We start from the raw sequence: 27,925 nt of genomic DNA on the forward strand, positions 1-27,925 counted from the left end.
AATTCGATTATTACCGAACCTCCCGGTTTATATCCTTAAAGGATTCAAAAGAGTCTGAGTCGACTAAAATAAAATCGTTAGCTTATAGGTATAATATTTAAATATGTTCCGTTTTCATATTTTAGTTTATATTCCTTATAAAACATCAAAACTTAGTAGCGACCTAAACCACTCTTGTTGAAAACAATCAATAACTCTATTTTTGAATTCACATAAAAACATGTTTTCATTGATACAAGAGTAGTTTTCGAAAACAAATGTTTCTTCCGCAGTTTTACCTACAATGGCTATATCATCTGCAAATAATAATAAAATCAAAACAATCTCATCAATATGTAAGCCAGCCTGTGTGTCGCTTTGCAAAAATTGTTAAATGTGTTCAACGAAAAGGGAAAATAGAAGCGACATTACCGCCCTTTGACGTAAGCCAACAGCGTTATTGAAATAGTCTGAATAGTTAGAACACGATCAAACACACGATTTTTCTTTTTCGTACATGTCTTTTATAATTCTGAGTATTTTACCGTTTTTACATTGTTTATATAATTATAACCAAAGTTCGTTACGAACTATGAAGTCAAAGCATTTCATCCTATCCACGTATATGACATACAATCCTTTATTCTCGTATAAAAATTTATTAACTTACGAATGAATAATAAATATGGCTTCAGCAGTCGAGCGCCCTGTTTGAAACCCGAAATAGTATTACAGTCCGCACAGTATAACGGACATGTTGGCAATAACAAAAGTTATTAAATGTCGTAAGTTTAAATGCTGTGTAAGCTTGTAATTTTCTTTTGTTTTCATTTTCAGAATTAAAGCCTAAATTATCAAAAGCTCGAGCCTAATTTAATATCTCATCCTGATCAAAAATCAACATTGGAGATGATCAGCCTACATACATTGCGAATGCGCTGGGCCTTTCGGTACCTATTCGCCATGTTTGTTCTCATCTTCGTGTTCGTTTCTATACAGTTACATTTGTTCAAAGACAGACAATTGCTTGACTTGTGTGACTGTAAACCACACTCTGAAAACGCACACAAATTAGTAAAAGCCACTTATGAATATGTTCATCAGTTGACGTGGTCAGAATATCAAAAGAACTCTTCCGCCAAAACGGGAAATGTCCTGATAGACAAGTACGGCAAGAATGACTTAAATCGGCCCGGTGAGAACGGAACGGGTGTGCACCTTGTTGGAAAGGAGAATGAGCGAGCCAACCAGCTTGTTGAAAAGTTAAACATAAACGTTTTAGCCAGCGACAAAATACCTCTCAACCGTATGGTCCCGGACTCAAGATTTAATGGGTAGGCATGCATTTTCTTTTATTTTTTCTGTCCGTGTTTCTTTTTGTTCGTTTTTTTCGATTGCAATCACACAGGGTGAATTTGAAATCATTAATTATGATTTGCTTAGAATGTATCAAAATGTATATGATTTGGACCAAACATAAGCCAGCGTGTTAAATGCATTATGTAAGACTCTCGTTAATCTTGGTAGCGTTTCTGTATATGTATTTCTCAACATTTGTATGTTCGCCCTGTTTAAAACATGAACACGGACAGTATCAATCATATTCATTATTTACTATGCAATTACCTTAAATAAACGATATTCGCTTGTCTAGACTGTTTTTATCACCCTGAATATATATTGCAAAAATTGTTATCATGTCATATGCGACCACAGTAGCTATTAAAACGGAAAAAAAGAAACTCATAGACTATCCCTTCGCTGGTGTGCTAGGTCCGTTGGTACAATAAAAAACGCTGGTGAAACTCTTGGAGAAAAATGCATTCCCAAATTGTCTTGAATCTTAGTCGGAATATATAGAAACTTTGTTATGTGGGGTCAAAAAAAGGTCACTTTGTCAAACTAAAGAAAAACACTAGAGAGGCCACAGGTATTGTCCAATTTCTATTAAACTATGGCAAATTTTTTGTCGTTATTTGAGCTCGAGCGAGTTCGAAACTGGATCACGATGGCTTAAAAACTACGTCAATAGATCAACAATCGGAATGGTCATATTTGTAGCACAATCTTCAAGCAACGTATTTTAGAACATTTTGTCCAAATGATATCTCATCCGAGATTGAAACTGTATCGGGTTATTTCAAAAATAAGGTCATTTAAAGTAAAATTTAAGAAAAAGCTATATGTTCCACATTTATTCCAAATGTTCCTGAAACTTTGTTAAAAGAATGACCCAAATAACGTATGCGCTGAATTTGAGACTTTTACATTTGACAACTACTGATGCCTAATTTCACCAATTCATTCTATTGATTGTTCTGAACTGTGTCACATGGTATAAAATACTAGATCGCAGGCCAATTTACACAAGCGTTTGCCAATCATCATGACATTTGCTGAGAGTTTTTGATTTTCAATTTACTCCCTTAGCGTTCCAAAAACGTTTCTCATCACATCGTTACATTTTGTCAAAGAAGTTCAGTGCAGGTCTAAGGTGATTGCCCAATTGCCTTCTGTCCTCTTGTTTCAGGTTACATCCCGAAAATTTGAATGAAGGAATCTTCATTAATAAAAATAATGCGCCCCACAGTACCCTAGTTATTGTCATTACCGTTTACTATTCTTCTTCAAATTTGGTTTTTAAATCAAAGCCAAAAGCTGGTAAGAAGCACAGTATGAATTGATTTACCTATATCTAAGTATTTGTATACATGTTCATCATCGACAAAAGTCAGCGTTTCCGTTTTAATTTAGTTGATCTTACCATGTTCTGCAATAGCCTTATTTTCATTCATTTAACATATGTGATTTATATACATACCTGCGAATAATATATATAACTATTTTTATATAACGTTACAGCTGCCGGTCAGTCACGTACCAGAACGATCTTCCTACAGCCAGCATCATCATTCCCTTCTTCGACGAGTGGCCGTCAATCTTGCTGCGTACCATATACAGCATTGTGAACCGGACACCGCGCAAACTGCTCAAAGAAATCATCCTTGTCGATGATGGGAGTCAGATGGGTACGTTGATGAACAAGTATTCCGAAATTTCTCAATGTGTGTTTGCTCAATTCAGAAGATGAGATTTGAGTATCAACAAAGCAGAATCTCATCAAACAGCAATAATAATATTCTAATATGTATATATATATATATTTTAGTGGGACTCAAAAAGCATTATGAACACCAAATTTAGCAAACTGGTCAAACCCATCTCAAATATTGAGGAAATATTGAGGAGACAAATTTTAAATTAAGTTGAATACACACTATAGTATGTTCGTGATGCTAAACCAGTGTGTATGTATTAGTGCGAAACGAAATAAATATGTGTCTGGTTTCAGTGAATAGTATTCATTGCATACGTATTGTTCGGTACTGTTATCGGATGTTTATGATACTGAACAAATAAAAGTAAGGTAAGGTAAAGGTATAAATTATATTTAATGAAAGTATAATTGAGATACGACTCACTTATATATAGTAACATTACACGAATCAATGAGATACTGTACCAGTAGTATGCAAGCACGTTGCGTATATCAGTGAGAGACAGTACAATTATTTGTTTAATGCGATGCGTCGTACAAGGTATGGACTAAGTTTGAGCGGTATATTATGTATGTTTCACTAAATAACTGTTCACGTAACGTTTAAGGAAGCATAACATAACAATGAAAGAGCATTCCAGTATCGGTAAGTTTACGGTGTCGAGATATGATTCATGTATGAGTGAAATATACGACTACTACGACTACGACTACTACTACTACTACTACTACTACTAATATTACTACTACTCCTCCTCCTCCTCCTATTACTACTACAACTACTTCTACTACTACTACTACTACTACTACTACTACTACTACTACTACTACTACTACTACTACTACTACTACTACTACTACTACTACTACTACTACTACTACTACTACTACTACTACTACTACTACTACTACTTCTACTACTACTACTACTACTACTACTACTACTACTACTACTACTACTACTAACTACTACTACTACACTACTACTACGACTACTACTACTACTACTACTACTACTACTACTACTACTACTAACTACTACTACTACTACTACTACTACTACTACTACTACTACTTCTTACTACTACTACTACTACTACTACTACTACTACTTCTACTTCTACTACTTCTTCTACTACTACTACTACTACTACTACTACTACTAATACTACTACTACTACTACTACTGCTGCTACTACTACTACTACTACTACTACTACTACTACTACTACTACTACTACTACTACTACTACTACAACTACTTCTACTTCTACTACTTCTACTACTACAACAACTAATACTTCTCTTACTGCAACTACGTCTACTCAGTATTATATACATAAAAATACTAATTATTATTGTCATTATTATTATACTTATACTACTGATTATTATTCTTATTCTACTGATAATCATTATTAGTATTATTGTACTTATAAAAACTATAAAAAGTATCAAAAATGATAATTATAGTACAAATCAAATAATAGTAAAATAATCTTAATGATTATTGTTTAATTATAATAATGCATGTTATATAATCATCTAAATCGTATCGGTATTAACAGCAGTATTGACAGCCGCATTGTTATTATTATATATTGCATTAGGTGTACCCATTTAAAGTTTTAAATCATAACAAAGCTCAAAGCGCCGTTCTATTTTCAGAGGAGTTGAAGTCCAAGTTAGATGTCTATCTAGAATCTCATTTTCCCGTGGGGCTGGTGAAAATGATCCGTGTTCCCAATCGTCTGGGTCTCATCCAAGCAAGACTGCTGGGGTACAGGAATTCAACGGGTGACATCATCATATTTTTTGACAGCCACATGGAGGTCAATATTGATTGGTAGGTTTATGTACCTAGTATCTGAATCATTTTTGTGAGTGGTTTCTTGACTAGTTTACACGCCAACAAAGCTGTTTAAGTTTAAATTAAATGCCTTAAATTTGTCTTTTTTATGCATATGCCATGACAATAACAAAAAACCATGTAGTGTTACATGTTAAATGTTTTTTTTTAAATATATTTTAAGAGACGTGTGAATGTTTGTGTTTTCATATGGTTCATAACTATGCCACTCACCATGGCGTTTTGGCAAATATATTGGCACAATTATCCTTATGTAATAACGTGACTTTTCGGATGTATTAACCATGTTGCTCGCGTACAGATCTGAGTCAAGTTTGACTCTTTAAATGTGTGCCAGGTCATAATCTGGTAATAGTGACAGAAACTCTGATTGTCACTTTTATAATTTGTAGAAGGCATGTTATATGTACCAACTATGGCAGCGCTTAAATGTCGTTTTCGTCAAATCTATGTGAAGCGAAAGTTACAAAAGGACTTGTATATACATACTGTCGTATATGTAATCAGTACGTCTGTTACAAAACACACGTTCATGTGTCAAGTTAAATATAGCGACGGCGTCAATGTTAAACTGACACATTTGTAGTTTTCAATCTTTCAAAAATATATACGCGTTTCTTTTTATAACGATTATAATAATAACCAAATTTGATAAAATGATTGAAACCGTAGGAAGTGCTAGGACAATCATGCATATTGCACATTGATTTGAACGGGTTTGGTTCGTCTTTTGTGCAGGCTGCAACCTCTTCTGACGGAAGTGAAGCACAACCGCAGGACCATTGCCATGGCAACCCTTGACTACATACAGAAGGATACCATGGCGTACACGTACTACAAAGATTATATGATCAGATACGGTTTCAACTGGCGGCTTGTCTTCTACGAGGAATTTTTCCGGAATGACCAAGTTGGCCCAAAACCGGAGTCTACCAGACCGTGAGAATGCGGTCATATTCATAAGGCTTTGATTCTAGTTTTCTTTTTAATGAATTGCATCTATTAATAAGCTTGTTTCATCAGCTTTGAATCATATATATGTTAATATACGAATTTTGTTCAGTTTTAGTCACTAGTCACTATCTGTGAATATGTGTCGTTGCGACATGTTTCCCAAGAAAAATATAACCCATTTCTGGGATTTGTTGTTTGTTGTTTTATGGCAAAAACGATATAAGGGATAGAATAACAGTATAATTTAAACACTGTGTACAGGTGCGTATTTATACTTCTCGAAAATTTTTTCCAGAGGTACGGTGATGGTGGGTGCTGCCTATGCCATTGATCGACAGTTCTTCCAGGAGATAGGGGAATATGACGAGGGGATGAAGGTGTGGGGAGGGGAGAACCTTGAAATGTCTTGGAGGGTAAGTGGGTATGGTGTTAAGATCCATCATATTTTCCCAATATAGGATTACTTTGAGGCAGACCGTGTTTTAGAGGGAGTCCTTTTGGAATCACTCTGTCGGTCAGAATAATGTGGGTATGTGGAGCAAATATTTCCACATTTCTAAAGCAATTAAATTCAAATTTAAAAAAAACGTCATCCCCAATAAATATTGGTGTTTGATGTTTAAAACTTTTTTCAACCCCGGTGATTTCCTAAGATATTTACCATGGAAATAAGTTGACACAGAAATGTGAGGGATAAGCTCGTTAGTAACAAAGCACTTAAAAATATGTGCAAACATGTGATCTTACAACGGAATTTATCAGAGATGTAATAATTCACTAAAGTGTTTACAAAATAACAACATTTTTCGTCACTTATTGGTTGTTAAACAATTATTATATGTGCTTTCTCTGTAATAAAATGAACGTGTGCAGTGTTTTTTTAATAGATAGTTAAATAGCATGTAGATAGACTGTTTGCTTACTTATAACAAGTAAGTATGAGTTATATGTGTGTATTTATTCAAAACTCTAATTCACCCAGTGTTTTAATAGCATTTTAATTTTACGTCATGTTATATGGCACGCGAGTAAATTGCGCATTATTCTGAAAACATAACAGTGTGCTACGTTAAACAAAACTAAAAGTATATAGCTCTCAAACTATCAAAAGTAACAAGTTGTAATTGAGGTTTGTACCGTAATCAAGTTTTGCTAATTATTCAACGAGCACGGAGGTACATTAAATATGCGGTATAATGTCTGTTAAAAGGCAGCCATTGCTGAATAAATGTAGGTCACATAATTGATAAATTCATTAATAAAAACATCATTTTCTGACCCCAACATGAAAGGATGTATTAAGGCATATTGCGATTGACTAATCCTTCCGTGCGTTCTTCCGTCCATTCGTGTTTAACTGAACATATTACACAGTATGGTTTCTGTTTACTCGTTTACTCTGAGTATTTTATCGTAACACTCCGGGTTTGCTTAATGAAAGCTATATTTATAAATTTTCATTTAAAACGTTGTAATTTGCAGCTGTTTTCCGTTACAAAATAGACCGTGACTAATCTATTTGTGTTTCCATGTAGGTTTGTCAATCATAAAACATGAGGCGTTAACTGTACCTAATTATTCAATGGTAAATATATTTACGGCTTTGGCATACATCATAAACATCGAAACATTTCTATCATATAAGTTTACTTGTGATTAAATAAATTAGACTCTGAATTATGTAAACGATCTGTTCCAAAAGACACATTGAGTAATAGCTTTACCCAGGAAACGAGCTTGAAATTGTTTTAATAATCATATAACTGTGGACCCGTAGAAAAACGTGAATTCGATCAAAAATAAATAAATCATGTTAAACAATCTTTCTCAAGAAACACATGCCCTGAAATGGACTTGAAACTTCCTCACCTCAATAGTATTCTGAATTTCAACCCGTTCATGAAACAGATTAAAAGTCATTTCAGTAATATGATGTGTTTTTTTTCAACTGAACCAATCTTTATATTTATGCAGATCTGGTTGTGTGGCGGCCGCCTAGTGCACACTCCGTGCTCGCACATAGGTCATGTGGCGCGCTATCAGCCGTACAACTTCCCCGGGGGTCGGGTGCAGATTGAACAGTATAACTACAAGCGAGCGATTGAGGTGTGGATGGATGATGAACACAAGCAGATCATCTACAACTCCTTTCCAGATATGATGGTTCGCATGTGTTTGTCTCGTGTTCTTGTTGTCTTTTGTTGTTATGCATGTATGATGTAGTCAGCATTCAACATTGCACTTGTTCGTCCGCGCGTACGTACCTGCGATGTTGAATCTCAAGCCACAGTGTATCATCCACGGGAAGATCGTACTATGATTTCATTTGCAAACCGCATCTGCTGGGCATTGCTATTTTTGTCAAGTGTCTTAATGAAAACAAAAGTTTTAAACTGATTTAGTTCTTAACATAAATGTATGTACTGGGTGATTTAATTTATGATCTATTACAGTTTACAACTTATGTTTATACTTAACCTCTCTTTGGTTATGTACTAACCATTAATATAAAACATAATATTTTTTACGAATCATTTTTAAATATAAATTCTATTTCCTAATCATGCGGCACACAATTAATATGTACCAACTAGTATATTTAAAAACGTGTTTGACGATCCAGCCATTAATGGTGTAGCTGTTTTACACTTTAATATAAACATTGCAAGAACGATAACTCCATGTAAATAATTGTCTTGGTACGTGATATTGCCCTAAAACGCGCCATTTGAAGGAAACGCCCATTATTGAAATGTGTAATTGTCCTATTAAAAACGACGAATTGTACATGGTTCACTACTAGTGTGGTGACTTCTACACTCGCAGCCTTCACCAACCGTCTTTAGTATTGCGATTGTATTCAATTGGCAATGAGTGAACTTACTTAATAATTAGTAGGCTATGAAAAACTCACTCACTTTTTTAGTGTAGTGTTACCTGGAAACAACAACAATAAAACATTTGAAAACAAACCAGATAATCCTGATATTTACCAATTACATCAGTGTACTATAAACATTCCAGGTAAAACTGAACATTTCGAAGATCATGTTGACAGTAGTACTAGTAATAATTAATCTGAGAAACTTTCAAACAGATGTCAATCATAAAGTACAGTATTATTCGGATGACTCCATTTTCGGTCAAACAAAAGTTATCTCTTCGTTCTCACTCGGGGAAAATGCATTTTATGAACATTTCATCGTCCCATTTCATCATTGTGGTAAATCTAAGCATGCAACTTCCTCGTCTAGATGCTCACTATCGAACTGAACTCAAATGTGTTTGCTTTTTTGAGGAGATATCCACCCCTGTCCTGGACCAGTAAATGCAAGTACTACAAATAATACGTCGGGTGTGTTTTCAGCGTTTAGAAAAAGAGGTTTACATATTTTTCACCTGAACATTCGCAGTTTAATACCTTAAATAGACGAAATTCGTTTACTTGTTCGTCAATCCAACGCGGCAGTTGTGAGTTTATCTGAAACTTGGTTGGACGATAGTGTGCCAGATTATGAAATTTCCATAAAAAATATGTTGTTACTCGCAAGGACCGCAACCGTCATAGGGGAGGTGTGTGTATCTACGTCTATAATCTCTTGTATGATTTCAAGTCAGGCTTCAGAAAAGGTTCCTCTTCTGACACATGTCTCATTCATCTTACAGATTACATAAGGTTCCAAATGGATAAAGGTAATCTTGTTGGTATGGTTTTGCTTGATTGGCAGAAAGCATGTGATTCTGTTGATCATGGCATTCTATTGATGATGTTGAAGGCGTTGGGTCTCTCAAAGGCTACTATTCAGTGGTTTACTTCATATTTGTCGGATCGGCATCAATTGGTTGATGTCCGTGGTAGTCAATCCTCTCGAGCAACGATAACATGTGGTGTTTCTCAGGGCTCTATAATAGTACCGATGTTGTTTCTTATCTACGTCAATGACTTGTCTGGTGCAGTAAAAAATAAGTTGTTACTGTATGCAGATGATTGTGGTATTTTGGTCTCTGGTAAGGATAGGTCTGAACTTGATTCAGTTGTGAGCTCCGAAATGAATGTTTTAAGTCAATGGCTAATTTGTAATAAGCTATCTTTGCATTTTAGTAAGACTGAACCTGTTTTGTTTGGCTCCAAAGCAAGGTTAAAGTCTGGACCAAATCTTAATGTTGTATGCAATGGTAAACCTATTGAAGCTTAGGATTCTGTTAAGTATCTTAGGGCCACTGTTGATCAAAATCAATCTTTTGATTCAATAACTAGGTTAACTATCAAAAAAGCTAATGCTTGTTTGTGTACAGGAAGAGTAAGTTCCTTAACCCCCACTCTAAAATGATATTGGTCACCTCCCTCATCCTGTGACATTTTGAATATGGTTTTTCAATTTGGTATAACAGCTTGACTCAGGAACTTTGGAATAAATTACAGGTCATCCAGAACAGAATGACCAGGTTTGTGTTGAATCTTGAACCAAGGGCTTATATAAATCAAAGTCATTTTGTCAAGCTAAACTGGTTACCAGTCTTGAAAAGAGTTGATCAAATCATGTTGTGCCATGTGTTCAAAATCTACAGTGGTAGATCACCAGGTTACCTAAATGAGCATTTCATTTCACTTAGTTCAGTTCATAACTATCCCACTAGGTTAAGAGTGTCAGTTGGTGCTTCCAATGATTCATTCACAGACACTGGAATATTTTGTTTGCCTAAGGTTTAAGGTTTTGGTAAACGGTCATTTGCATATCAAGGTTGTTTTCTCTGAAATGAAATGCCGCAATATATAGAACAGGCTAAGAACCTCCCCGATTTCAAGTACACCGTCAAAACCATCTGCTTGCTATTATTTAAGTTTGTTGATTGTTTTGATATAACATTTATTTACCACTAACATAAATATTATTTTATTTTCTCAAATTTTTAGATTAAGTTATATAATGTATTGAATATTTATAAACATGTATCTTTGTTTGCTTGATTTATCAACAATGATGCTATTTTAATTTATTGGTTTGCTATTTCTTATGCCATCAGCAGATAAAACTTACTTTATGTGTAATATATGCTTTATGTACCACGTTTTGCAAATTGTTAAAATATGAAATAAATGAATGAATTAATGAATGCTCAACTCCGTGTCAATTTGTGTAATTATTTTCCTTGGTATAGCACGTAGGACAATGCATATAAGTTAGTTTCTATGTTATGTGAAAACAAACTGACTTCCATATTAGTTTTGTATGTTTATTCGCCATCCATCTTTTGTTTCTGTCAGCGTTTTATTACTGATAACCGCCATTTTCAGACCCTTGACGTGGGCGATCTATCGGCAAGACGGGCGCTGAGAGCGAGGCTGCAGTGCAAACCTTTCACCTGGTTCACGGAAAATATATGGCCGGAATTATTTGCTCTTAATCGAAACGTGTTGGCATGGGGCTCGGTAACCTCGCACACAAAATCATGACTTGAATAATGTTATTACTCAAGATTGATAGTGAATAGTTGGAGTTGTATTATTAGTTTAAACCTATTTATTTTAGCTCGATTGCATTGAAAGTAATTCCTTCTTATTTGAAATGCTCTCGAGTCCGTTTCCTGGGCCTAGAACCAGTACTTGGTAAAAGTTGTATTATTGAAGAAAGCCATTTTTAGTTATCTTAAAATTGTTATAATAAACATTTAAATTCCATAGGAATCTTGCAATTATATGACGTGTACTATATTGACTAATTACTTATAATATAGCATTCATTTAATTATTAATTGTTAAATAATTAATGAAAGTTGTAGTTTGTATATACATATACTCGAATGACAGAGAACTACCAAAGTAATGTCAAGCCTCACTATATTTGCTCAGGCGAAAAATCTGAATACGAGCAAATGTCTGGACAACAACAACTACCTGTTCCAATCGGAGGCGACCTTGTTACTGTGGCAATGCCATTACCAGTTCGCATCGCAGGTAATATACGAGTACACATTCCGAGTATACTGCATGTTTCAAATGCGCAATTGGTGCTGGAAAATACCATGCATGATTGTTAAGTTTATTTGACGTGTGAATGGTTTACATGTTCCCTATTCCTCACGAATTAGATTTAAGATAAAATGTATAACAACATTAAAAACTTGCTGTATATTTGAATCGTGGCCTTTATTATTTCTTTTAAAATTTGTTATAGAAGATGATTGGAAAAGTCGAACGTTCAATATCTGTCTAGACTAATTGCAAATCATGAACTTACTGAAAGGAAAACGTTTAATAAAATATTGTCTAAAATGGATTAGTACCCGGTATTTTTAACGCTTTTACGAAGTATGAAGATTATTCATTAACAAAACGATGTATTGGCATTTTACATTGTAAGTAGTTTTATTGCACTCGTTGACATCTAATAAATATATTCACAATAGCTCACTTTTATTTCTCAATGTTGATTAAACGTGCAACGATGTTTATCATGACAACATCTGAGACGAGTTTGAATCTGGTTCAAATTTGTTGAAAACCAGGAACACAGTTCGAATCTTAGAAAATCATGGTTTTAAATCTAAAGCCTGTCCTTATGACTCCAAATTTATTGAACTTGATCAGAATCTTGTCAATATTTAGACCAATTGCTAATCATGGTTATGCGCTTTAAAGAACTAGATGAAGAGGTCAGATTAAAAACACATTGTTTTTAATCTAAAGGCATTAATTATAACCCAATCTTGACGAAACTTTGTTTAACAATAAATATTATACCATCGCCATGTTCGAATCTATGTCATTTGCATCAAAATATAAACGAGTTTACCAGGTTAATTAATATACAAACCTTGTTATCACTATCAAAGCCTAATTTATGACTAAGTTTCGATCAACTGTGTTGCCATTTTTATCTTTACAATATCCTGGCCATGTTTAAACATGAATTAGAATGGATCGACCACTAGGTCACTTGTTCAAATATATAACAGTTGGTATAACCTAAATGTTTTAGGGACATTATTGCATTAGTGTTTAAATGGGGGACTTTATTGGTAAAAAAAATGCTTTAATCTACTTAAATGCACACGGATCAGGCATACTCAATATAAACCACCGATAGTTAGAAACGAAAGTAAATCTACTCGTGTCATAAGAATTGAACTTGTCCATTATTTTAATATTTTGCAATCACCGATTGTCAAATATATTCCGATGGTTTACATGTATCACAATAATGATAAAAACATTGGCAGCACTTGCTATATGTCGTGAGTATTGCTACACACTCAAAAACAGCCTGGTAAAAGGAGTGTTTTGTGCCAGATTTAGGCTCATTATGTAAACACACATGAAAATATAAACGAAACCGGTTATACACACATATCGTTTTGTGCCTTGGTTTAATATAAATCATTGAACACTGTGATATTGTATCATACAAAAACAACATATGTTTCCGTGTATACCTCCCCTATCTCAAAAGTGATGCTTTGTTGTTATAACATTAATGTACAAACAGCTTCGGATTTCTGTTGTAAATACAAAATACAATCATCAATCGTTTCTTGCCATAATAAATTAACGTTACGACCAGCCATCCGTTTACAACCTCTTAAAAAAAAAACAACGATGATCTCTTCAAGAGACACCATATCGGAAGGTGCTAAATAACGGTATAAATCATATATTACCCTCTTGAAAGTTCACATATGTCTAAAACTTGACGTCTTTTGTACAGGGCTCCTCGTTGACAAGCCATTGCCTGCCACGTTCAAAAATAAAAAATATGTTTACTGCATACAGTGCTCAACAAGAGTTACTTGTCGTGTTTTTTTATCTTTGTATATTCAAATAACATTGGGTGTTAAGCATATGAATAGTATGCCCGATTTGTTGTCATCCGACATCGGTTTATTACAGGGATTGATATGCTCGCCGATGATGTTTTTGTTGATCTTAAATGAACTTGAGCTGCACTTACAAGCTTATATATATGCGGGCACGAAAATTGATCCATTATCAATTTATAATATAGTTTTCGCCGTCGACGCAGTATTAATTTCTGAATCATCTGAGGGCTTACAAGCTTCCCTTAATAATTTGCGATAGTATTGCACGAAGTGTAATAAAATAGTCAATGTCGAGTAGACAAATATCATTATCTTTAATAAAGGCATTTTAAAACTCGATAAAGCTGGGTATATAACAATAATCAAGTTACAATCTGGAGTAATTTTTAATTATCTAAGAAAAATGATATAATTTATGATATTATGTATATGTGCACATACCTATAAGATGGTAACACTTCTTCAGTCAAAGCGCTCAGTGCGTTGAACACAGTATTTACTGGAGCGGAATCTTTGATTATATCTGGTCAAATCATATCGAATCTGTTTAATCCGTGTGATGCCAATGCTATCCGGCTTGTAAATTATGGAAGCGAGGTGTGGTCATGTACTGAATATGAAAATACTGAGGAGTCCAACACAAATTCTTCGCATTGCTTTTACATGTAAAAACTTCTTTTACAAACTAAAATGATTTAAATGAGAGAGTAGGTGGATACCTAGTAGTTATATATTTCTTACAATTGTGTCAACAAAAAATTGTCCAATTGTATTTAAACAGAACAGAACAGATAGTTTATTTGCGACTTAAGCATATACAGCTCATCGTCAAAAACAATAAATCAATCATAAATACATATACATACACTATATATATGTAAAGCAATATCATTCGTAGACAATCTTAAAAAGCACGAGACAACCCTAACTGCAAGTCATGGGCATCAAACGTTCAGAAACTTAAGCAAGAATCAGGTTTGTGTCACGTGTGGTTATATCAATAATTGGTTAATTTTAACTCCGTCATTATAAATTTCCTATATGATTTCACGTTTTGTTTATTTCAAAAATGTCGAACGGATATAAATGACACGTCAACACCGTTTCGTTACAAAGAATTAAAACTCATTTTCGAAACAATTATTTACTCAGAAACAATGGAAAATTCGAAATTCGGAAACAAAAATGCTTGAAATGAGAAAGTATGTAGATACCTATTAGTTTAATATTTCTTACAATTTTTCAACAAAACATCACGCAATCGTATTTAAAGCAATATCATTCGCAGGCAATCTAAAAAAGCACGAGATAACCCTCACTGCAAGTCATGGGCATCAAACGTTCAGAAACATAAGCAGGAATCAGGTTTTGATCACGTGTGGTTTTATCAATAATTGGTTTATTTTAACGCCGTTATTATAAATTCCTTATATGGTTACATGTTTTGTTTATTTCGAAATTTCTAACGGATATAAATGACATGTCAACACCATTTCGTTACAAAGAATTTAAACTCATTTTCGAAACATTCATTTACTCAGACAAAATTGAAAATTCAAAATTCAGAAACCTAATTGCACATGTGAGATTATTCTCTCATGTTATATTTATCAAAACTTGCAGGAACCGACACATTCCAATTAATGTAACAATATGTACCAACTACTTTTGAAATTAAATATGATTATCATTGTGTACAGTATATGATACTTTTTTAAATAAACGAATACCTGATATTTTGCAGAGAAAACTTATCTGGGTTTACATTTGTACAATTATTGAATGAGACTAGAACATCTAATTTGATACGTTTAGCTAGTGTCTGGATTATAGCATGTAGACTTAGAGACGATAATATATATATATTTATGAGAGAATGTCATCTTTTTCCCAAAAGTGTATATAAATTATATATAACTGCAATAGTTTTATCTCAAGAACAAACGGATTAAAATATGAACTAAACTTTATTTCAGCAGAACGAGCTTTTCTTACTTCCTCCATTCTCATAAAAATCTATATATTTGTTTTAAAATGCATAAACATGTGATTGTATGTTTTTACTTTCACTTTTTTCGTTGGTGATATTTTTGCACATGTGCATTAATGTTGGCATTGTTGCATTATTGTTTTTGACGGTGAGCTGTATATGCTTAAGTGGCAAATAAACTATATGTTTTTGCATATATTGTCGAAACTGATCTAACGGCCACCTTAATTTTCCGGTTACATGCAGACAAAGGTCAATCTGGAATCCCCCCGACGAAAAACACCATAGTACACTTGAATTTAACGGCCACCTGGCCATAACGGCCAACGGCCACTATATTCCATTCCGAAATTCATGTTTGACCTGAAATCAACGGTCACGCGTCAGTCGTCTCGAGTCGCGAAAATTAAAAAACACAGCACATCATGTGTCCGTCTATTTTGCGGTTACAGAGTCTGAAAGCGGTACTTGTCTTTGATATTATAAAAGTGGCCCGCTGCGAGTAAACAAATAATAAGTTGTTGAGACGGTTTGTTTTCCGGGGATAATCGTAGGGGTATCTTCAAAAGAAAATAAGTCAGAGTTTGTGACACGTTTAAAGTAATTATCGCTATTTAAATGACCGCTTATTAGTACATGGTACTTTCAACGGTACAATTACACCGTACTATCGGTTTTTGACAGCGAATCCGCTTTTTAGACTTGTACGGACGTGACGTCAATGGCGCGTGACAAACTTTATTTACTGAATGAACGAGATGCATGAGTACACAAATATACCAGCGTTAATGAAGTCATTGCTTTAGTTTAACAAGATGAAATTAAATCAATCTATAAGATATTATTATGTATTATTCAATTTACACACGTACGTTATTTCTGTTATGATGCTTAGTTAACGACAATGAGTCTTTGTTTTACACTGTAGGCAAACGACTAGGTGGGGTAACGACGTAGCATTACTACCAACTGACAAACAATCTTCAAATTGTGATCCGAATTCAACGGTCACCTGTGGAAAACGGTCACTTTGGTTATTTTCCTTAACTGACCGCTCTTCTTAGGTTTGACTGTATGTAACTTCGTAACATTTGAACGTTTCTCGATAATGCACAATGTCCGAATTCGCATCTGTATATCTGTACATCTGCATATAAGCCAATAACTGGTCAAACTTTTGTTTAAATAAGCTTGTTTTTCCCAGGGTTTCTCGATGACGCGCGATGGCCGGCTTCGTACCTCTCTTCAGTGTGTCGTGGTGAAGGGTAGCATCCCCGGGGTGCGACCCATGCTCGAGGGCTGCATCAACGGGCCCAAAGACACGTGGACACACTCTCAGGTTGCATCATTGTTATTACAGTCTCTGAGTATCTTATACCTTTATGTCTTTATTTATTTGCATTTTCCAGTAACGATTGTTTGTTAAATGATATACTATTGACAAATCTACGCTCAAATACATCGATTTACAATCTAAAGCCAATGAGTACTGCTTTCATGACGCGTTTTGCTCTGCGGCCGTGGAATAAGGGAATAGGTGGTGAGGGAACTTGCATTATTGAAATGATAAATGCAACAATCTTCTAAACGAAATATATTACCTGAATAAAATAGTTTTATAACACTTTATTGTAAAAGTTTATTAACATAATTGTTAACGAAAATTATGTTATGTACTAGGTTTACTTAAATTGACCGAAATACGTATTGCTTTGAGAAAACATATTTAGGTGCTAAAAATGTAATCTCCGATCAAGATCCTTATAAGTTATTTCAATGTGAGTGCAATTTTTTGTATGTAACGTAATTGCGTAACGTAAATCGAACCCTATAGAGTTTTGGAAATAAAGTAAATAAACAGTACAAAAAAGTGCAAAACAAAGCAAACCATTCAAGAACGTCTAGCCTGAACGAGCACTTGGAGAACCTTTACTAACTGAAGAAACCCCCGAAAATGCCTTACCCGTAAACACACTAAACACCAACGATATCGAATTAGATAGATAATTTAGACTAGAAGAAATCATTAAAGCAATACGTTCACAAAACAACAACAGAAAATGGTGGTATTGATAAGTAATGTGCAGAGGTTTAAAAAGGCACAATCAGCGAACTAGCGCCGTTCATTCTTAAATTATTTAATAGACTATTCGACAATGGGAAATACCCGGAGTAATGGGAGATGGCATACTTGTACATATCGTCAAACGCAAAAACATGGAAGATGAACATAATTACAGAGGAATCAATTAAATTAATATCCTTCCAAAAATATATGCAACTGTACTTTTAAATCGTTTTACGGAATGGTCCGAAAACCATTAAACTATGATCATAAAAAAACAATTTAGTTTCCAAATGGGTAGATCAATTATAGATTGTATCTTCTATCTGCATTCTGTAATTACAAAATCAATCAGTCAAAAAAAGAAATTATATTCATGGAATTTTAAAAATATTTTGATAATTTGGAGGGAACATTTATTTTCCATAAACTTTGTTATCGCGGTCAGAAATATGTACAGTACCGTGAAAGAATGCGTGTGATCTAATTCTACGCCGTTTTTTGGGTCAAACATCGGTGCAAAACAAGGTGTTCAAAGCTCGACGTTACTTTTTGCCGACGATGCCGTTTTGTTCGCACATACTCCACAAGCGCTCCCGTCCTTGCTTTAAGATCTCGAAAATTACTGCCAAAAATGGCGCCTATCTGTCAATACTAAAAAACTAAGATCATGATTTATGAAAAAGGAGGGCATACAAATTATGATTTTTGTATTTAACAATGTTTCACAACAAACTGTCACTTCATTCAAATATCTCGGTGTGCAGCTCTTCGAAAACGGCAATTGGAATAGAACACAGAAAAATATTGCAAAACATTCACAGTCAACGCTCTATAACCTATTTATCGTTTTAAATCAGTTAGCACTAAGCACTTAAGAAAAATGCAATTTATTTGATAGTCTAGTAGGTACACAATTAACATATGCAGCGAACATATGGGGTTTAAAAGAAAGTAACGATATATAACTAGTATATCGAAAATTTCTCAGGAAAATCCTTACAGTTAAAAAATCAACAAATGCAGATGGTCTATATGGAGAATTAGGAAGGTACCCTATGATTATAAAACAAGAACTAAAAGTACTTTTATACTGGATGAAAACAATAAACCTGAATAACAAATTATTAACAAAAAATATGTATCATATGTTAAAAGAATACGCTGATGAAAATATCACATAAACAAATAAAAACTGGGCCTTTGAAATAAAGTCTCTATTAGAAAATAATGGACTAGCACATATCTGTTGGAATCAAAACGAAGTTTTACCAAATGATTACGACCAAAAAATTATATCAGATCGAATATATGATAAATTTAAACAGTCGTGGTACTCAAACATTAATAACTCGAATCGACTAGTGACCTCTAGCACCTATAAGGACGATTTTGAATTTGAGGCATGTCTTAATCGATAAACGTAACACAATTTAGAATTGCCCTAACTCAGTTAAGAATATCCGCACACAATCTTGCGATTGAGAAAGGACAACATAAAAATATCCCAAAAGAAAAATGATTGTGCAAAATTTGCAATATGACAGTAATCGAAATTAAATACCACTTCTTACTAGTATGTCCAGCTTAAACCATAATCAGAAAACACTATTTGAAACCATATTACTGTCACTGGCCATCAATAAACAAGTTCCGGTTTCTATTGTCGTCAAAATCCAATAAAGTAATAAACAATTTATCGAAGTACATATATTATGCAATACGATCACGAACTCTTTTTACTTCGAATGCACACTAAGTAAATAGCCCATTATTGTCTTGTGCATCATGTATAAGAAGATAGTTTATAGCACGCTCAATCATATTGTATTAATTAATAATAAAGTCATCATTGATATGTGCAACTAACTTACATATTTTTCTTAAGATAATATTGCTTTAAACGCTAAAAAATTAGCTCTAATCGATATGTGTAATGAACTATTTGTAACTCATTTTATATTTATACTGCAACATTGTATCTCCATAAATATTGCTATAATTTATCTGAATTTTTCTCCATTTAAGTTCTAATCTTACAAAAAACGTTTAAGCGTATTTTTGGACCACTACATGCAAATAAAATTTGTTGTTATTATTGTAAATAAATATAATATGTCCTAAGATAATTCTGTTTGCACGGCACGTATACCTCTGTTAATCATTATCAGACTAATGTTATATTTGTTCATGTCCCTTTCACTTTTCACGCTATAATTCTATTGTTGGCTATAAGTATGCAGTGTGCTATTTTATGCCAGAATAAAGATATGTTATGAAGATAGATAAATTGTATTCACAGCATTTCCAGAAAGCCGATGGCCCATGTGGACATATTTTAGTACAAGCAATATAATAACTACAGCAATAGACATTTATTTTATGCTTTCCGGTGGTTTATAGAGAAATATCAGTGAATTAAAACTGATAATTTCACTGTTACAAACAGTGGAAATTATCAGTGAAAATTATCGATAATTTTCACTGTTTACTGTAAAATGACGTCATTTTTGGGACGTAATGACGTCATTATCCCAGCGAAATTCTTTAACTAAACTCTTTAACGATGTATATAAACTGTGAAAAAATCATAAAATAAAAAGAAAATTTGTTGGATTCGGTAGAATATCGATTTTAATTCACTCGTGATCATAGAAAATATATTTTTTCACTCGTGGCTGCGCCACTCGTGAATATATCATTTTCTATGATCACTCGTGAATTAAAATCGATAATCCAACGAATCCAACACATATCCTCTATATAAACATGATTGTAACAATGAAATTATGAGTAAGCGAGGTTACACAACTTTCAAAATAATAAATACGTAAGTAGGGTCAATAAGTAATTCACAGCAGGGAATATATGATAACCGTAATAATAACATTTAAGAGGAGAACTCATACTCATCAATACATTTTGCCTTAATGTAACGTACATTTACTCTACAAACAAAACCTAAAGAGAGTAAAATCAAGAAATTCATGCAAAATACTGATTATACAGCTAAAACATATAGTATACATCGTACATAGGTTACACAACTTTAAAATTATAATTGCATGAGTAGTGTCAATAAGTAATTCACAGCAGGAAATACTTATTAACCGTAATAAATATATGCAAGAGGAGTACCCGTACTTATCAATACATAAGGCATTAATTTTAACGTGCATTTACACTACAATCAACATCTAAAGAGAGTAAACTAGAAAACTCACGCAAAATACTTAGTTTACAACAATAGCAAATATTGGGCAGTATGCATAGATGAAATATGTTTAATTTAAGAGAAGTAATCCAACTTAGTATTACTAATGCATTTATTTAACATTCATTTACTCAACAAAACAAACTAAGAATGTATAAAAAAAAACTCTCACAAAAACTCAATATACAGGATTTCATTCACCTACAAAATAAAAAAACAGTAGCAGTTTACGTTGTTCAACTAGTTAAAGCGTAAAAGATGTCATCAAATGGGCGCATACATGTTCGTTTATACTAACTTACAAAGCGGCATGGACAAAAGCACATTTTTTAAACAGCTTCACTATCGGAAGACATTCAATCTATAAATGTTTGCATATTTGGTCTGTTTCTGTAATATAAAGGTTGCATTCAATCACAAAATGATATTCGTCTTCTAGATGATTACAAACAGAACATGTCCTTTGCTCAACGGGTGTAGGGTTGGGCTTAGACCATCTACCACTTTCTATTTTCAATCTATGCGAAGATACTCGTAACCTAGTAAGGTTAAATCTATACTTTTTAATATTACATAAAACTAAAATTGGTTGAAATTGAAAAGATGCTATATTCCTATAACAAAAGAGCTCTACTTGAGTTTACCAATCGGCCGTTCCAATTTTGGATAAAATTATCTCTAAGTCGTTGTTTAATAGCTCCAAGAAACACAGTATCGTGACCGACATTCTGGAAATACCAGACATCGTAAAAGCCAAGTATGCTTAACAAATCACGTAGTAGGGAACACCAACTTTTTTATTAGAGTATCTTTCGCAGTCACTCAACAATGCAAGATAATCTTTTTTATTGTATTTATTACTATTAGTATGTAATTTAACCCAATATTTTATTATGTTATAATATCTACTTGTTTGACAATTGAAACGTCCAAGTTCGCCGTATATAAAATCGGTTTGAGTACTTCTTTTAACACCCAGCAGACTTTTACAAAATTGCTTATGAATACGTTCTATAGCATCGCCCTTGTCAAAACCCCAAACTGCACTTCCGTAATTTAGAATAGGTGATATAAGTTAATCAAACAAATATACTCGGTGTTTCACTGTAATGTCGGTATGTGTAAAGGTATTTGTTAATCTTGAAAAGAGCTTTTAAGGCTTGGCCAGCTTTGTGCATCAGAGAACGAACCACCAGTCGTGAACACGACACAAATGTAATTAAACTTAGTAACAATCTCAATTGCAATATCATTGTAGTTAAATGAAATAGTGTTTGGCAACCGCCCCGCCTTTCTGAATATCATGACTGTAGTTTTATCGCTGTTTACAACTTATTTCCAGCGTTTACAATATTCATGAAATACATTTAGATTTGTTTGCAATTCCTCTGCGTTATTTGCAAAAATAATGATATACTCATCTGCATACAACACAAGAAAAAGTTTGAAGTTATCTTCATCTATACCATTTAAGCCACTTTCAGCGAGCACTGACTCTTAACCATTTAAATACATAAAAAACAGAAACGGCGATAAGCTTTCTTCTTGGTGGACTCCTAGCATACATTCAAAATCTTTACTTAATTGATTACTGTGTTTTACTCTAGATTTTACAGAAGATTATATCGATTTTACAATATTAAAATTTTTGCCTCGTAACCCTAGTTTAATAAATTTGCTCCAAAGGTTTTCTCGTACTATATAATCATTGGATTTACTGAAATCCACAAATACATAATAAAGCTGTTTTCCTTGATTTAATAGGTATGTCAGAAGACCATGCAGTACACAAATATTATCAAGAGTGCTAATATTATTTTCTAAAACCCGCCTGTGATTCAACGTCTACATAATAACGTTCCGCCCAATGTGAGAGTCTAGTTTTAGAAAAATGCGAGTAAACAGTTTTCCTCACGTACTCAATAATGTTATACCTCTATAGTTATTTTCGTCATTTAAACTACCCTTTTTGTGCAGAGGAACAACAAAACTCTCAGACCAGGTAGTTGGAAAATATCCACTATCAAATATTTTGTTAAACAGTGTATGTATATATGGCAAAAGAGTGTCTCTATCATGGACAAAAAAACATTAAAAAAATTATATGCATATCAAGTCTTCAACGTTTATTAGAATTTAATTCCTTAATTGCTTTTTTAATTAGTTCTATTGAAATGGGCTTATTTAATTCATCAAACATTACATTAAATTCGGTTCTCTCATAACGTTCTGAGAAGTAGACAACATCCTCATCAGGCGTAAAAACAAAACTGTTTGGATTATTAACGCTTTTGAATTATTGTTCAAATGTACGCAGTGATATATTGGCCTGTTGAATTCCTGCATATTGTTTGAGCATATTACAGTACATTTTAGCATTTTTAAATCTTGATGGTTCCAGTTTTCGTGTTTGCGCACTATCGTAATGTAATTTTTGTTTTTTATATACATAGCTTATAATCTGACCTAGTTTTATTATGCACCATTCTGTTTTCATCTGTTTTATTATTTCTAAATTTATTCAGTTGTCTGTAAAAAAGATCCCCTTTTTATAGCACAATCGGGAGTAAACCAAGGTTTTTCATGTTTATTTTGCTGTGCGCTGACATAACTTAAGTTATTTCTAATTTTACGTTTGAAGAAAGAGGAGGCAACTCTATCTAAAATTTCATTTAGTTTTACAATGCAACAGTTTATGCCATGTGATAATAGATAGACAGATAGATAGACTTTTATTTTTCCTCCATTCACGAAGAGCATAACACATAATACAAGCAATGAAGTACAATCAAGTATATACACACACATGAGATCATAAATGAAACAAATCAATACATTCAATTAAATTATTTACACAGATAAGTATAACTAACTATTTAGATGATAAATAATTGTTAATTCCTAATGACATTGAAATAATAATTAAAATAATATTTTTTTCAGTGTAACTTATTCGCCGAGGATATGTCTTAAAGCGAAAGCGAAAATAAAGACATAATAGACGAATATACTTAACATGTGTAATAGGTTTTGCCTTCCACGGAAGACTGCTATATAGTGTTGAGATACACTAATATAGACTGTAATACACTAATATAGATAGATGGATAGAAATGTCAACATATGTGTAAAAAAAACAAAAAACAAAAAAAAACAACACAAAACCTGGCTCAGAGCATCTAACACTAGTTTAGAATGCTAACAGCAGCCTTGCACAATTTAAAATGCACAAACTATGAGTCAACAGTTTCAGATATCATTTTAAGCAACGATGCACTTTGTTTTAAGCCACTTAAGTAGATGAAGCGCGAGAATTCCGTTATACCGATGCATTCAATTAGAGTTGTCCACAAATGTTTTCGCTTATCCTCTAACAGGTGGCAATAACACAACTTATGAATTACGAGATTAACGGTTTTCAGGCAACAATGTCTGCATTCTCGTACATACTGTCTCGACACAAACATACCAATGCTATTCATTATAGTTTTACATACGATAATTATTCTTGGGTTGTCTTTTGCTACTCTCCATAGAGGGGAGTAATTATTGGAGTCTATTACATGCACAGTTACTCCCCATTGATCGTTGCCTTTGATGCGACCCTGTATTTCGTTCGTAATGTTCATTACGACTTTTCGCTCAACTGTTTTTTTCCATTGTCGCTTTGTGGGGAAATTTCCATCCTGGACGTATAATCGTAAGACGTTCATTAAGTCGTACTTTTGTAGTATCCTGTATGCATCAGGGATATATCCGATGCATTGGCCTTCTAGTTCAATGTGACGTAAAAGTCTATTATTAAAGATATCTTTCGCTAGGTATTTCGGATTCAATCTGCATATTTGGCCGAAAAATGTTAGTTTTCTGATTTCCAGTTCATTCACTATCGGGACGGTATTAAGGGTTGACAGGCAATAATCTGTTGAGATGCTTCTGTCATACCCTTGCATGTGTTTCAGGCAAAAGTTATGTGCAATAGAAAGTTGAACAAGATCACTTTGTGAGTTGTTGTTCCATAGCTCACAGCCATATAGGGCCTTTGGGATAACGGATGAGTTGAATATCGTTAAGAGAGTTGGTGGACTCAGTCTTTCAGGCGCTAACCCTTTTGAGCACAAGCTCATGTATGTTCCTCGCAGTCGCACGCATGCATCATGAATCGAAATGTCCCATACATATTTATAATTTACTACCCCCAAAGTACCGTTTCGGTCAACACAGTTATTGATTGACGGCTTACTCTTTTTAAACACAAAAGAGCAATCAATTAAACAATGGTCGGATAAAATATTTGGATCCTCAACTCGGAAAGAGTGGACACAGTTAAAAATACCTGGCGTTGCTATTTCATAATCGACAACACTAGAACCTGTTCAGCCAATGAAAGTGTACTCTCCATCCTGATCCCTATCACACCTTTCATTTAAAATACGCATTCCGGTTTGTTTACACAAATATAGTAAGACTATTCCGTTATTATTAATACGACCTTTGTCTTGAGAACACCGCGGTGCGCCAATATCAGGTACATAACCATCGGGTAAAAAATCAATATGATTAATACTTTCATCTGACAAACAATCGGGTACATCAGATGTATGTGCATTCATTCACCACAAGATATAACGTTCAAATTTTCACCATGTTTAAAACTATGATTCTGTATATAATCGAGTACTCTATCCAGTGTAATGAACTTTTTGAAACTCATTTTATATTTATACTCCAACATTTTGTCTCCATAAATATTGCTTTAACGCTAAAAATTAGCTCCAATTGACATGTGTAATGAACTCTTTGTCACTCATTTTATATTTATACTGCAACATTGTATCTCCATAAATATAGCTTTAATGTATCTGAATTTTTCTCCATTTAAATTCTAATCTTACAAAGAACTGTTAAGCCTATTTTAAGACCACTACATGCAAATAAATGTTGTTGTTGTTGTTATTGTAAATAAATATAATATGTACTAAGCAAATTCTGTTTGCACGGCACGTACATCTCTGTTAATCATTCTCAGGTTAATGTTTATAATAGTTCATGTTCCTTACACTGTTCACGCTATAATTCTAGTGTTGGCTATAAGTATGCATTGTGCTATTTTATGCACGAAAAAGATATGTTATGTATGTTACATTATTGCAGTACGTGCGTTGCAGTTTATTAGCCGAGTGCATTTAACAACGCGCGTTTAAAGTAAAACTTAAGTTCAAACTGCGACATGCCAGTTACTGTATGATATCATTTAAGATTCGCACGCCAATTACCAGCGTGTTTACTTAGTTATAGAATGAGGCAAAATCTCAGAATCTTTCAGAAATATGTTATAAATCGTCAGTTGTCAAGATAAATTATTTAATCGTCGCCTGATAACAATACAATATGAGTTGTTTGAAATTTCAGAGTGGCTTCATCAGGCATGACAGCACGGGCTTGTGTCTAGATATAGACGAGTATGGTGTCATTATGCAGGCATGCGACCCAACGTCCGGCACCCAGCTTTGGCAGTTTAATACTTACGTCCCCTATACACGCCGATAATATACAAATGGAATAGTCTACGATACTGTACTAGTACTTCGATAATGTTTATGTCGATCTATTACATGCCGACACTTTTTCAATCTCTTGAAAATTATACTGTCCGGTACAACTATATATATATATTTTTTTGTATTTGTAAAAATGTTCAAAGAAATACATGCGGACATCTTGTGCGGATCCTAATCCTCATTGATGGACATACAAGGGTTACATACCAGTAAATCACTGCTATATTTCCGTGGTCGAAAGAAGCAACTATTGTTAAGACTTTATTTTCTCATCTGGTTTGAAGGCAACTAAGTAATCTCCTGCATTTTATTTTTCGTCATCCTCGAAATCTGCTTCCATTAAAATCCACTATTTTTGTCGTTTGAGCGTGGGACATAAGGCTAGTTAAAATTGATTCGACATCTTATATGATTATATAGTACGCCGAGACGAGCAGGCGTATTTTTTCGAGCTCTGACAAAACTTGGATATACTTTGTCAATTTTTATAGGAAAATCATAATTTTAATACCAAAATAAAGGATATAATGTGAACTATTCAACAGTGTAACAATGTTAGTGAAATGACAGGAAGAAAAAGGAAAGATAAGAAGAAAAGAAGCGAAAGTGATGAGGATTTTGAAGGTAGCAAACGTGTAAATACGCAAACATCGCCAGGGGGGGCTTGGATCCATCAGCCAGGTATTGGGCGAAGCCAATTCAGTGTAATATCACGAGGAGATTACCGTGAGCACAAGTAACGTATTCGACGAGCTAAGTAGTGTGAGTGATACTGATGAAGGGTTTAACGAAGGGATTAACGCGGGCAACAGTCACGCATTCGACGAGATACGTAGAGTGAGTGATACAAACCAAATCGGCGAGCCAAATCGGTATATAACTATGGAAAGCAATACGTGCCAAAACAATAAGGGGCCAACAAACGCGGACAATATAGCCATGCTTGGCAAAATAGATCAAATTAAGCGATATGGACGCACGATTCAATGTACTCGAAGGGCTAGAGAGGAAAATGGACTATTTTGAAAAGAAATTAAAAAAACTATGGTTACACATAGATACAGTCGTCCAGGATTCCAGGAAAAAAGTCGACAGGGTGGAAAATAAAAAAGACTCCATGGGCATTGACATAGAGGGGGTAAGGAGAAGGATATCGAACCTTGAACAGGTCAGCAACAGATTAAGAGACGACATGAACTATGAGCAATCACAGAGTATGAGAAACAATTTTATATTTGGCAACATCCCAGAGGAAGAAAATGAAACGCCGACAAAATGCGAAGAAAGAGTTAGAACATACATGTCGGAGAAGCTAAAATTGACCAAGTAAGCGGTGGCTGCCATGAGATTTGAGAGAGTGCAGAGAGATTGGCCACAAAAACACAAACGTAAATAGATTTTCCGGAAACGGCGGCG

At 33.9% G+C, this 27,925-nt stretch overlaps 1 protein-coding gene across 1 annotated transcript; it reads left to right on the forward strand.

Annotated features, from left to right (window-relative positions):
• Window positions 1–1,083: 1,083 nt before the first annotated feature.
• Window positions 1,084–27,839, forward strand: LOC127863815 (polypeptide N-acetylgalactosaminyltransferase 13-like; the record flags this gene model as incomplete). The annotated part of the gene is made up of 12 exons (XM_052403473.1): window positions 1,084–1,313; window positions 2,842–3,008; window positions 4,706–4,883; window positions 5,646–5,846; window positions 6,157–6,274; window positions 7,836–8,024; window positions 11,158–11,292; window positions 11,713–11,817; window positions 16,874–17,008; window positions 26,361–26,429; window positions 27,055–27,133; window positions 27,568–27,839. Coding segments are annotated over 12 exons (1,878 nt in total), but the record flags the coding sequence as incomplete, so codon positions are not given.
• Between the last annotated feature and the right edge of the window lie 86 nt (window positions 27,840–27,925).

This window comes from Dreissena polymorpha, unplaced genomic scaffold, assembly GCF_020536995.1.
Source record: "Dreissena polymorpha isolate Duluth1 unplaced genomic scaffold, UMN_Dpol_1.0 chrUn042, whole genome shotgun sequence".
Taxonomy (NCBI): Eukaryota; Metazoa; Mollusca; class Bivalvia; order Myida; family Dreissenidae; genus Dreissena; species Dreissena polymorpha.